At 33.0% G+C, this 14,733-nt stretch overlaps 1 protein-coding gene across 3 annotated transcripts in view; it reads right to left on the reverse strand.

The window, feature by feature from the left end:
* Positions 1–14,733, reverse strand: part of LOC148613938 (phospholipase D1-like) — a 76,830-nt gene that overhangs the window by 59,828 nt on the left and 2,269 nt on the right. For 2 of the 3 annotated variants that reach the window (XM_088587656.1, XM_088587655.1), the window contains exons 2-4: positions 9,797–9,900; positions 7,586–7,736; positions 5,688–5,816 (exon numbers count right to left, since the gene is read on the reverse strand). In XM_088587656.1, coding sequence (XP_088443782.1) covers positions 5,688–5,816; positions 7,586–7,736; positions 9,797–9,900 — 384 coding nt within the window. Of the gene's footprint in view, positions 1–5,687; positions 5,817–7,585; positions 7,737–9,796; positions 10,166–14,733 lie in introns of those variants that run through there. The other variant, XM_088587653.1, reaches the window with a different exon arrangement.

Consider the following 14,733-nt stretch of genomic DNA (forward strand, 5'->3'; position numbering starts at 1 on the left):
CTCCTCAAATACTACTTATGAATGATAACTGGATATTTAAGTACCATTCTATGTAAGAATCAGGCAACTGGTGGCATATCATATTTCTCAATTTGGTCTTTTTTACCTCAAATATATTAAATACATCTAGAAAAAAAATTGAAAAGCTATTAAAATTTATCCTGAAGCATCTGTGATGTAGATATTTTTTGACTGCTTATATAAAGAAAAAGTGAAGGAAAATTTTCCCGCCATTTTTCCATACTGCATTTCAACTAAATTTGACCTATCATTATCTTAGAAAGACAAAATTAACAAACACTTTGGTGGTTACTTCTGGAGGTTATAAGGATATAAATACTTGGTTAATGCAATAAAATTCAGGTTTTTTTCCCCTTTATGTGCCACACCTTATACACATTTTGCCTGATTCTTAGACAGAGAAGTACTTAATTGTGAAAATTTGATCACAAGTGCTGAAAAATGCAAAGATGTAAGGAGTGTGTAGAACTTGACCTATGCACAAGTTAAATCTCTAAACCTCCTCAACAAGTAATTAAAACGTCCTATTAAATATGTAGATTTTTACAATTATTAACTGTTATTTTAAATTATTTTTTTTAATTTTGTGGTTGGTGGATTGATATTCAAAACCATATAGTGATGTCAATCAAGAGAAAAAATTTGAGACATTTTTGGTGGTAGAAAGTCCAAAGAATGAATTTACACAATTTACTTCACATGTGATATATTGAAATCTATTTCACAGGATACATTTAATACTGTCAGATCTCTGCTATCTACATTGTGTATTACAAAGTACATTCAGTGATACTGTTCAATAACCATTGTCCTAATTAGCTCTGTAAAATCAAGAATTGGATATAAAAGCCTTTATAGATATACCATTACTGTGAAAGTTCTCTAATTCATGGAGACCAATTTTTGTTGATACACAATTTTGTACATTCTTGAATTTGTATTTTTTAGGTTTACAGTATATACATCAATGGGAATCTCATTTCCCACTGGAACTATATTTTGTGGTTTGGCTCACCCAAGAAAACCATGAAAATTAGTAGCCCATAAACAATAGTACTTTCACAAAAATATGAGCACTATTTTCATACAATGTTTCTTTTCTTTTATTTTGTTTTGCATATTACACATCAAAATTATCAAGAATGTTAAAAAAAGTAATCCCACAAAAACAAATTTCAAGTACAAGTTTTAGAATTTTTCAAATGTCTTTTACGAGGAATCTTATAATATTTTAATCATTTTGCTGTCATGGTGTTAAATAAAAAACTTATTACTAAAATCATTGGTCCATTATTATATAAGTAGATGTCATATTTATGGTTTAAAAATTGAACAATTTAAGTTGAATTCCATGGCAACTGCTAATATGCCCTGGGTTTGTAGCCAAGTACAGGGATTTCAACAGTAGACGGAAGCCCGTAAAATCAGCTGCCTATCAATGAGTTTTTTCCAGCTGTGAAATTTTCGTTAATTGGAAAAATTTTGGTTGATGTTAATAACAAGAGGCTCACAAGAGCCTGAATCGCTTACCTGATTAAAGTTGGTTTTTCAAGGGCAATAAATTTGACATGGAGTTGTCCAAAAATTTTGACTCAAGAAACTTTGGTAGGACTATCATTAGGATCATTTCAGCAATAGAAAGTTTCTTTCTTTTAGTTTTAAAGATATTGGCTGAAAACTATAAAAAAAAACCCTGTCATTTTTCATCTTCCGAGGGCAGGAGTCACCTGACAACTTTGATCTCTGACGACTTTTGAAGGCCTTATAATAAGGGTCATCTCAGCAATAGAAATAATTTTGCTAAATCTAACGGTTTTGGAGATATATGCAAAAACACTACTGTCTGACCCCTATGTTCTATTTTTAGTAATGGCAGCCGTGTTTTTTGATGGATAAAAAATCCCCACACCAGTTCTATGCATGATACCCCAAGGAACAATCATATTAAGTTTGATTCCAATTGGTCAAGTGGTGTCAGAGGAGAAGATTTTTGAAAGAAATAACATACAAAATAGCAAAAAAACGTCGAAAAAGGGCAACAACTCCAACATGGCTTAACATATTAAAATGAAAATTTGACCAGAGATATATTTTATCTATGCTAAACACTTTTACCCCCATCAGAAGTTGGCTAAACTTAACAGTTTTGGAAATATATGCGAAAAACTACTGTCTGACCCCTATAATGGCTATTTTCTATTTTTAGTAACGGCGGCAATGTTTTTCGACGTATCAAAAATCCCCACATCAGTTCTATGCATGATACCCCAAGGAACATTCAAACAAAGTTTGGTTCCAATTGGTCAAGTGATGTCAGAGAAGATTTTTGAAAGAAATAACATTCAAAATAGCAAAAAACGTCAAAAAAAGGGCAATAACTCCAACATGGCTTAACATATCAAAATGAAAATTTGACCACAGATAGATCTCAACATGCTGAATGCTTTAATCCCGTGTCAGAATTTGGCTAAACCTAACGGTTTTGGAGATATATGCGAAAAAAACTATTGTCTAACCCCTTTGTTCTATTTATCAAGTGGCATCAGAGGAGAAGCGTTTTGAAAAATTGTCAACGACGATGAAGACGACGGACAATGACTGACGCCAAGTGATGGCAATAGCTCACATGGCCTTTGGCCAGGTGAGCTTAAAATGGAATTTGAATCCGGATATGACTTCAAAAAAGTGGTTAACTAAAAATGATAATTTGGTGGCATTTATAAAAAATAAAATGTGCAAGGGTAAGCAGAAAAAATGGGTAGGTGGAGTAACCTTAAACAGATTCATTTTTTTGGCCTCACATGTAGCAAGAAATTGGTGCAAAGGAGTTCATAAAATTTTGGTAGTATCTGCATGGAACTTATCATCCATACATATTCATGCAGAAACTGGAAGTCCAATTTTTAATGGGTGCAAATTAAATAATGTTACTACATATGAGGCTTGAGCCGAAATGGCCATAAAATACTTAAGGTAGGCATAAAAAACCAAGAAAGGTAGGTTTTTTTCACCTTAGAATTAAAAAGATGCATTAAAGAATATCCATTTAACACACTTTTCATGTTCTGTTCTATATCTTTTTCTTCCAAAATATTGTTTGTGTTACTTTACATGTAAGTTTCATTACAACACACCAGTGCTCCTTGTTAGTTAAAAACCAAAAACATTATTTGTTATTTCTATTTCAAATTTTAAGATTTATTTAAAGGGTAAGTGCAAAATTGACATTGGGAATCATTAGGGCATATTTCTTACTTGTAAATACCTTTCTCGTCTGAAACATACATGCATGACACAGAATAATATATTGAAGAATATAGTGTTTGTATTGGCTCCTACAGTGCATACAATTATGATATTCAGGGAAGTTGGAAATACATACATATTTTGTCTTCCCTCGATTAACCGATAAAGTTCCATATAAAAGTAGTTAACTCAATGATTAAAATGGAGTTTTTATAATTCAATAATAAGTACTGTTAATGTACCAATTTTTGCAGTGTACTAATTTCCACAATTTAATCATTTTTGCAGTTAATAAGAAAGCACAAAATATAATGTGTGCAAAATAAACCATATATTCTATATGAAGTTTATCATTTTTTTAAACCACAAAAATTGATATCCAGAAATATGTCCACTTAGACACTTGATAGAATCCACGAAACAAGAGGCTCCCAGGAGCCTGAATCGCCCACCTGGTTGAATTTTGCCTTTCAAAGGCAATAAATTTAACAAGAAGTTGTCCAAGAATTTTGACTCAAGAAGACTTTGGTAGGGCTTATCGTAAAGATCATTTCAACAATTGAAAGTTTCTTTTAATCTGTCACTGTTTCCAAGATATTGACTGAAAACTGTCTTTTTTCCCATTTCAAGGGCAATAACTCTTACAAGGAGTCAGGTCTCACTAACCACTTCCAGGTCAAATGGCCACCCCCTATGTAGTACCAAAAACACACTGAACCTAGACATATGCATTGTAAGTGCATTATTTGTGTGTATTATAATTAAAAGTAGTCAAAATGAAGCTGAGAATGTGTACTTTAAAATCATATATGTAATTAACTACAAAAGTGTATGAATATTGTTTACATGTGTGAGTAATTTGCCTCCATGCTGTCAGTTAGCAGAACAGGTAAAAATGTGGATTTTCAGTATTATTTATTCAAGTAAATTTTGTGAAGAATTTCTACTATCATCGTACCATTAGCATAATGATTTTGGAAGCCTTATTTTCCAAGCTTCGCAACAGTATGCAACTTTAAGATGTCATTTGTCCTGGGAATTCACAGTGAGACTTTGAAAATTACTTTTTTAACATGTAAAGTAATGGAAACGTTAGAAGTGGTTAGTGAGACCTCAGGTCTCACAAACCACTTCTGGGTTAAATGGCCACACCCCCCCTCTATGTGGTACCAAAAAACACACTGCACCCAGAAATATGCATTTTAAGTGCATTATTTGTGTGTATTCTGATCAAAAGTAATTAAAATAAAGCTGAAAATGTGTACTTTAAAACTCATATTTGTAATTTACTACAAAAGTGTATGAATAATTGTTTATATGTGTAAGTGATTTGCCTCCATGCTGTCAGTTAGCAGAAAAGGTAAAAATGTTGATTTTTAGTATATTTCATTCAAGTAAATTTTGTAAAGAATTTCTAGGGTCATCATACCATTAGAATAATGATTTTGAAAGCCTTCTTGTTCAAGCTTCGCAATAATATGCAACTTTCAGATGTCATTTGTCCTATGAATTCACAGTGAAACATTGAAAATTACTTGTTTAACATGTAAAGTAATAGAAACTTTACAAGTGGTTAGTGAGACCTCATCTGACAACTTTTATGCCTGAAGACTTTTGTAGTCCTGATAATAAGTATCATATCAGCTACTGAAAGAATTTGGCAAAACCTAACGGTTTTGGAGATATATGTGAAAAACTACTGTCTGACCTCTACACTGTATGTTCTATTTTTAGTAACGGATGCCATGTTTTTTGACGGATCAAAAATCCCTAGATCAGTTCTATGCAGGATACACCAAGGAACATTCCTACAAAGTTTGGTTCCAATTGATCAAATAATGTCAGAGGAGAAGACTTTTGAAAGGAATATGTGAAAAACTACTGTCTGACCCCTATGTTCTATTTTAGGTAATGGCGGCCATGTTTTCGGACAAATTAAAAATCCCCACACCAGTTCTATGCAGGATACCCCCGAGCAACATTCATACTAAGTTTGGTTCTAATCAATCAAGTAGTTTCAGAGGAGAAGAGTTTTGTATAATTGTTAACGACAATGACGGAAGACGACGACAGACGACAACAGACCATGACAACGGACGACGACGACTGACACCAAGTGATGGCAATATCTCACATGGTACATTAGTGAATATACATGTATATGAAATGATTTCAAATCTGGATTATAATTTGGTACATTGTTCAGTTGATTCTAATAAAAATCAAAAACATTCTAAATATAAAAGAAATTTGAAAGGTCCTAAGTCAAGTCTTTGGGGTCCTGGACCTTGGACCCACACTTATTTGGGTTATGAAGATGAACAAAATGGTTGTAACATTTGTTCCTGATATAAATTCAGTCATATCTACTACATGTACGTTATTTTTGGCCAACACTCTAGTCCATACAAAGTACTTACGACTTGGTTGGTACTGGTATTTTACACTTTGCCTTGAACAATTGCAGTTGGTTATGAAGGTGAGCGAAATGTTTGTAACGTCGACGAACTGTCCATTCATACTCCCCATGTTTGATGGCTATAGTATATCTGCAGTATAAATTTGTAAATAAATGGTTTTTTTTTACTAGTAAAGCTGTTTAAACTTCAGGCATTCAGAATGCTAGGGTGACGAGAATTATCTTCAGTTGGGTAAGAAAAAGTAGAAAAATTATGACAATGCTCCCTCAATTGCTATGTTCTTTTTTCATAATGACGAAGTCCATGTTTTACTATGTGAAACCTTCAAATTGATTAACTTGTACAATGAATGAAAGTAATTTTAAGCAGATAAATTATAAAGTATCCTTCAGGGGTTCAAATTTACTTCAAAGGGCAAAGAACCTAAACACTTCCAAGTTACATATCAATGGTCCACTTTATAGAAACCAAAATTCCACAATAAAATTTCTGAACTACCAGCTAGTAGTGATATTTAGCTACAACTAATATAATCTTCCATTTTAATTCTCTTGTGTAATAATATTATAGGGATGAATTGTAAATTAATAAAACTTTCAGGAGAAATTAAACCGGGAACAATCCAAAATCACTAAGTCCATAAAGAATAGTTTAGCAATCAGCAATTTTGTTCTACTTGTAATATTAGATTACAACTAGACAATGTCATTCACAAGAACCAAGAAGGAACTAGTTCATAAATAGCAATAAAAAAATCAAGTTATATTAAATGAAAATTGCTGACATTTTGGGTTGCATCATTAGTTTCCAAAAGCATGCAACAACAATTAGGATTAGACAAACAGCATGCTACAGTGTTTCAAATTGACTAGATGCAGACAAATACATGTACATCTGATGTTACAATTTACTACATGTATATATTCTATAGATGTGTATATGTAGGATGTAGTAATTGCTATATATCAGTAGTCACTCAAAAAGGTTTTGGTCAAGGGTCAGCATACCTGTTAACCTTTGGATGGTTCATTGACACTGTCTCGTGTGAGAGATTTTTTATAAAAGCAAATATTTTCAGTAAAAATTCATTTGTAAGAGTTGTGTCCCTTACCCTAGGTCTACCTTTTCAAATTGTGCAATTCAAAACATAAGACATTTCATCAAGTAATGGTCATGCATTCAATAAAGGGAAGACCAACGCTATTCAGTGAAGTTCATTATTTCACTTGCTGTAAGTTATATTGAAAATAACAACTAATGTGTACCAAAATGTACATGTACTTACAGTACAGTTAGCCTACTTTAATGCAGACTTATATAATACCAATCTTTAAATATCGGCTAGCATAGCTTATTCTTACCGAATGTAGTTTAAGATACATGTACATGTAGAAAAATATTTACCATACTGTTATCATAATTTGAGGAGAACAAAAGAGGGTTGATTTCAGACTTACTTGTTTCGATAGAATTGCTAATTAATAAATCATGGGGGTCATCTTACATTGTTAACCATAAAAGAAATTCCATCAATTTCAAGGCAGCAATGACAAAAAATTGGTTTTCACTAACATGCTCTAAAAAACTTTAGTCAGCGGGTAGGAAAAACATTTTATTTTTTCATAAGTTTTTCACTGCTCTGTTTTTGAAGATAATTATGTCAAAACCTATTTTTACTAACAATCTATAGAAAAAATTCTGAGCAAATCCAGTGATGCAGAGATCAAACGTAGGTCTTTTCAAATAGAGAAATCATCCTTGAGTGAAATTATATCATCAGCTTGGTGGGCCTTTGGCATGTTCATTTTTTATTTTTCCCAATATGCCTGATTCTTACAATAACTTACACCTAATGATGCATGCAAACTAATATACATACAAATGACATATATACTTACAAGTTAGGACTAAATATTTTAATATGAGCTTGATGTCTTTCACATGCTGTTAATCTCACTTGTATAGATATTCCTGGTATCCAACAATTGCGTCTGATGGTACCAAATGGTACAGGTGGTGTGTGAAGATCTTTAAATGGTATGTCTTTGGCTGTAAAAGAAATGTGATAACTTGTACATGTACTTCGTATAAATTGTACATGTATCTTATGTTTAACGATGTACATTTTGTATTTAAGACTATGCGTATGAGACATGGAGCTATTTGTATAAAAAAAACAACATTTTCTTGATAATGTACAGCTATGGCTTTATACACTGCATCACTGATGTCTCGACCTACAAGAATATATGAGACATTCTATATCATATGCCAGGTGTCTGTGTTAAAAGTTTGAACAATCACTTCTATAATTTATGCATATGTCATTTCCAAAAATACATGTGTATGTCACTTCCAACAGAAGGATTTTGGGCAATTTATGTTTCAGAGCATCTACATGTACATAAAAAGGACCTAGCTGATGCTCTGTTCCTATTACATGTACATATAAAGGACATAGCTGATGCTCTGTTCCTATTACATGTACATATAAAGGATGTAGCTGATGCTCTGTCCCTATTACATGTAATTTACCTGGTTCACAATATCATTATACATGTACCTGTATGAATATGTCCATGGACATAAAATGAAAGATAAGATACGATAAGATAATTTTATTCACCAACAATGGACCCTTACAGGTGGAAAAATTAAATACAATGATTACAATGCTATACATGTACATGTACAGAAAAATATTCAAATCTTCAGTATTTGAATGTAAAGTCCCAAAATGATTACAGATGAACATGTTTTCTTCAAAAGCCTTAAAAAGGTAATTCCTGGTAGTGCTTATCAATAATTATATTGAAATTCTAATGGTCTTAAGTGCTTCTCCATCTAAGAATTTGACAAAATGTGTATAAGGTGTGGCACATGACGAAAAAAGCACTGAGATTTTATTGCATTAATCAAGTATTTATAACTGATAACCTCCTGAAATAACCATCAAATTGCATGTAAATTTTGCCTTCTTAATACATTGAAATGTCAAATTTAGTTGAAATACACTAAGGAAAATGACAGGAAAATTTTCCCACACATTTTCCTAATACAATCAGTAAAAAAAATAGAATAGTACTTCAGAGTAATCAAAGGAACCAAGACTCTAGCAGAAATCAAAAGAATGTAATCCAGGGACAAAGAACAGACATGGACTAAACATTGAAAACAAAGTCAAAGAACATGAAATAACTAAAATAATACATACAAAGTAACAAAAGAAAATGCAACTTGGACTCCACTAAAAACTCAGAGCATAGACCAGGTGCACCAATAGGGTAAGCATCCTCTGCTTTTCTAGAAACACCCGCTGAGTTGCTCATAAAAAGTCAAGTCCAGGGTAGACGAAAGAGGAAAGGAAAACTGAACAAATCAGTTTTCATGGTGCAAATGGATACACCATAACGATCCATGAGTTCATGATCACAACCATAAACCTTCTGTAATCATGACTTCAATCTTGTAGCAACATAACCCTGTTCCACAAGCTTACTTGTAATTATAAGAAGTCTCGCTCGAAACAAAAAGTCCAAGTAGTTACGGTAAGCTCTGGCATAAAATTCATGTACGAGTTGTGATATGAAAACTTCATACACAGGTGCTGAAGGGATGTTGCCACAGATGAAAGGAAAGTTGACAATACTGAATGAAAAGTCATCAAGTCTGTCATATAGTTTGGTCAATAGTTTTCCTTTACCATTGATCTCTAAGTGTAGGTCAAGATACATGTATGAGGCTGACTTCGCAGTATCTGTAGTATTCTTTACATGTATCTCAAGTTCTTTGGGGTAGATGTGATGTATCCATCCCAGAAACTAGGATTGTTTAAAGATAATATGTCATTTAATTTGTACACGAGAAACAAATTGCATTTTAACAGACATCTAAAGTATTAACCTTGGTAAATATGTACTTATATTAAAATTTAAAATACAGTTGTTACAATTTTATTTTATTTTTATTTTAGTTTTAGTTGTACCTGCAGTAGTCCAGATTATCATGACACTTGCTGAGGATTATTTTAATCTGATGTTATGTCAAGGGAGGCAACCAAGCAAAATAAGAATTGGCCTATGTACATGTACATGTATATAGAAATGTACCTGTGGTGGATGTGTCCCCTGCATCTGTAACATCAAAGCCTTGGCAGCCAGGAAATTCAACATCTGGAAGACCATCCAATTCCTCAAAGTCAGAATCTGGATCACTACCAAGAGAAATATAACGTGCAAACTCGGGAAAGTGTTTAGTAAAACTGTTTGCATCGTCGCTGCTAGACGATGGAGTGTCGATTTCTTCTCCATGTATATCGATGCTGTCGTCGGCAAACCTTACAGTAGGGGAAATATGTTCCACCAGTGGAACAGATTCTTTTGCTGTCGCCATGCATTACAATAAGTGAATTCGACAGCATAACATACTGGCAATCATTTTGAAATTTTACGAAGTTAAGTTCAGATGACAAAACAAGATCTGCCTAAATTTATGAGTGAATTTCGAAATGGTCGATTTTATTAGGTAACATTAATTGACTGAATAGTTGGCCTTACATAAACATATAAAATTAGATTAACATAGAAATTTACAAAAATGCATCAACTGTCACTACGTTTTAAAGACTCTAATACTGATTAACAAAAATATTGTTATTATCAGGCAAGAAATTGTCACTTATAATTTAGCGACATCTTTTACAGGATAAATCATACGACCACGTATGAAATGAGTTTAACAACGTATAATAACGATACAGAACTGTTAAGATAGATGTTAATTGGGTTAAAACAAGGATTTATAAAATCTATATTTAACTCCTTTGATTAAACTGAATAGTGGCAAGTAGAGGTACCAGCTTATATTACACCACTTAAGATTGGGAATTTTTTTTCTGCTTAAAATTAAGGATTTTTTTACAGTAGACTATAGCAATAAAAGTATATAATACACGGAGAATGGATATGGTGAATGTGTAAAAGAGACAACAACCTTACTAAGACAAAAAATGGTAGCCCAATGCCCAATCTAATTAAAATTAGACCTATTCGTTGTTCTATCCAGATACTACGCGTGAGATCTAACAACACTTTCTCATTCTACTTTCTGTTAAGATGACTTTTTCAGAACCCTCGGAGTTTTCACTTAGAATAATACTCTCAAAATCATGCAAGATTAAATTTGATTTGTTGATTAGAAAGGTCATCAGAACAGAAAGTACAATGGATTGTTGTTAGATCCTGCCTGCAGTGAATGAATGGAACAATTAATGGGTCTTATTTTAATTAGAATTTATAACCAAGGCCATCCTGTTCCATTGGTCGACGACGACGAGGAAACCCTAACAACGCTTGGCAGGCTGCAACTGACCCTAAAACATCATTATACACAGGAGAGCAAAATAGTTGCCTTAATTCATACTCCAGCAAGATAAAGTTAACTGAAAGTCAAAATTAAACAAGACACACCAAGGTAAGAAATTCCTGACTTCGGACAGGCGCAAGAAAAAATGCAGCAGTGTTAAAGTACTTTGGCGTGATAACAACCCCCTTCTAAAACTGGTCACTTTTACAAGGCAGTCATTTCAATAAGTCTGAGTCCCTTGTTAGTCTAGTATAAAAAAGCCTTGATGAAATATGATTATGAAATCTGATTCACATTGTACCCCTTAAATTTTCATTTCGCGTTTTGCTCTTCCTTTAATTTTACTTGCTAATCGCTTTTGGACTCAATGTCCGTAGCTGTTTTCTGATTTACCAATTATTCAAACTTGGAAAAAAATACAGTATATGCAACATGCATGTAACCATAGACATGTAAGTACAGATATATGATGTAACCACTCTCCTAACGATGCAGCCTCAATACTATTAATTTTGCCATGAGTACATGTAATAGTCATGTTGATTGCATTTAAGCAATAAAAAATCCCCTGAAAGACTTAGGTGTATGTTACTATGTACAGTACCAAACCCAGAGAAGTTGACACTGTTGGCGTTCATTTTCCACCCTTCCCTCAGTGATAGCAAGGAGCGTCTGGCGGAAGGATCGCATTTACAGTTTAACTTTCCATAGTTTACCTCAGTTAGCTGCAGTGAATTTATTCTCAAGAAACGTGCGTTATTGCAATACGGTTAAACACTTACTTTGGACATCTCACTTTGAAGGGAATAAAGTCCCTCACTATTTGCTACATAATTTTCTAATTATTTTAATTTTAAAAATGAATTCTGAGCTTTCACCATAGCAACTCATACAGCCAATACCCCCTTTTTCCCAGCAGTAACTTGATTTCCCTGGAAAAAACTAGAAAATTAGGGACACAATTCTTCTTTAATAAATCAATCTATCAATGAATCATTTCTAACATTTCAAAATGTATATTACATAACGTAAATCAGTTTTTCTGCATGCATGATTATTTTATTATCCCGAAAAAATATCTTGAGATTACCTTGATTTATCTCCGGAAGTCGATGGAGAAGTCCGAACTTTCGTATATGCAGCCATTAATTTTATATATCCAAGAAAAAAGTCAAACAGACGTATTTCATGTATAGTTGTCGCCAGAGGATATATTTTCACACATTAATTTCAGGTCACGACGTCAAGGACAAGTAATCTTTAATTAGATTTCTAAAACGTACACCACAATTTTGGGCTTTTTTCAAAACGCTTCAATATCCAAAAGCATGCAATTCAAAATTTAACATCGAGCGTATGAAGTTGGACTTTTAAATGAAAAATTCACTGTTTATCGATCAGCTGTATAATTTTACAATAAACATATTAAATTTCCATAATCCTGATTGCGATGAAAAAGATCGAAGTTCCACCTTTCTTTAATGTGGCATTACCTAACACAAGCTTTAACAATAAAAAATGCAACTGATTAATCTTTATATTCTTCCACAAATTCAAAACAATGCATACTGCACTCTTTGAAAATTCACGGAAAACTGTTTCCCCTCTCATATGTCCGTTTATGTATTAACGAAGAGTTTCAGTTTAAAATTTCTACCAATGTCGATTTCAGACTTTACCTTATGTGACACCGTAATGGACATATTACCTCTTTCATACTTTTAACTTTTGTTTACTGGTACCAATATAATTAAAGGTGATAAGCGATTGATAGATAATACAGATGTAAACTATGGATATAATTTTATAATTTCACTTTTTCATCAAGTACACTAACCAGTGGAAAACGTCTCCGGTAGTTTATCTATTGGGAACACTCTCGCTCGCCTTGAATGAGTTCAATCACCTTGAATGAGTTCGATCAGTGGTCGGGTCAGATAAGGTCAGGTCAAATGGACTATCTATTGGTTGCCGCTGCTTCTTTGTCAAGCGCAAAATTTTGGAGAATTGTTCCAAATGTCTGCGACTGAGCAACTGTCTTTAATGAAACTGAGTTTCGGACTGAGAATGAATGTATACCCAATCTACCCATAAAATCCAGAAGTTTCTATTGTATTTCAGTGTCAGTTACAGAGTTATCTCCCTTAATTTTGAATTTATCGATATAACTATACATAGTTTTAACTCCTAGGAACAAGGGTTATTTGAAGGCCACATATTAATTTCTGTTTATTATAACATTTAAAGCATGAAAATAAAATACAAATATGTAGGCTTTCCAACCATGTAACACATTTTATGGAGTGATACTTTAAAATAAATGAAAAGCGGTAATGTGTCTCAGTAAACGGATAATTATTAGCAGTATGAGACAATGCAATGTACAAATCTATGACATTTTTACATTCGTATCATTTTCCGCCAGAAAATGATATCTATTCTATAATGTGCGAGAAATTTAACAACGCAGGACAAATATAGGGAAAATATACAGTTGTATCGCGTATGTCTACTTAAACTCCGAGAAATGAAACTTGACCTAAATACCACCGTGTTCATTTTTCTGTGCTGTGAACCTTCAGTTATTAAGAAAGCCAAACACTTGCCTAAATTGAACAAAATTGTATGCCACAAACAGGTTCCGTTTAAAGTTGCAGTCATAAATTTAGAAAAATGGGAGGTAATTTCCATGCAGTTTTTTTCTACATAACCAACGAAACTTTTCGAGAATAACTGAGTACCTCCCCTATAGTATCTTTACTTTAGCTAACTCTCTTTTAAAAAGGGTAACAAAAATTCTAAATGATAAACTCTATGCAATATTGTCAAAAAGAAGAGTCAAGAAGGAAATTTGGTCTCATTTTGTCGAAATAAAGCTGTTTTGAGGCAGTCCGCACAGAGATTACAAGTGTTTTGTCATAAAAAAAAGAGCATATTTTTTAAATCCTTGGTGCGTGGAGGTTCAGGTCATTTATAAGTAATTTGTTGATTATTGATAAAAAGTACAGTAGCCATGGTAACATACTGAAAAAAAAATAGTACTAATTTTTAGTACATATCAGGGGTGCCTTTCCAAATCTAATAGCTAAATACTGTTTTATAAAATATCAGACTTAAACATTACCACAGGATGGATGCATGCATGGAGTAGGTGGAAAAACGGTAAAAATAATAAGACCCTTTTCGATTCATTCTCTCACAATTTCAGTTCCAAAAGTTCGTGCGAAGTGAGGTATTTTGAAAATTAGCCATCTGATGCTGAGGAGAAAACCTAATACGCCAGGGGACTGAAACGTTCCGGATACCATTCTTCATTTAAATAACATCTGTTTACCATTACATATATTTTACATTTGTCTATGTATAAATGCTTTACTACATTTAAACAATATATCCACCAAATTTCAACTTTTAATTTTAAATTTAATTTACAAAATTTGACGGAGGCAACTTGGTGTGTGAAACAGTGCGCCTTAATGTAACTGTATCGTGTACCCTTAGCTTCCTGCTTCCATTAAAAGCAGGCCAATAATCAGGAAAAGGGGGTCATAGGGGGTATTTGCACAAAATATTCCTGACTTTAACAGTTCTTAATAAATTTTTGACTTGTTTTTAACAATTTTTACCGCTATTTGCTCCTAAGGGCGGGTGAGGAAGATATTTGACATATCCCCCTAAAACC

Source organism: Perna viridis, chromosome 6 (genome assembly GCF_037379345.1).
Source record: "Perna viridis isolate PV_CMFRI_1.1 ecotype Kerala chromosome 6, ASM3737934v1, whole genome shotgun sequence".
Taxonomy (NCBI): Eukaryota; Metazoa; Mollusca; class Bivalvia; order Mytilida; family Mytilidae; genus Perna; species Perna viridis.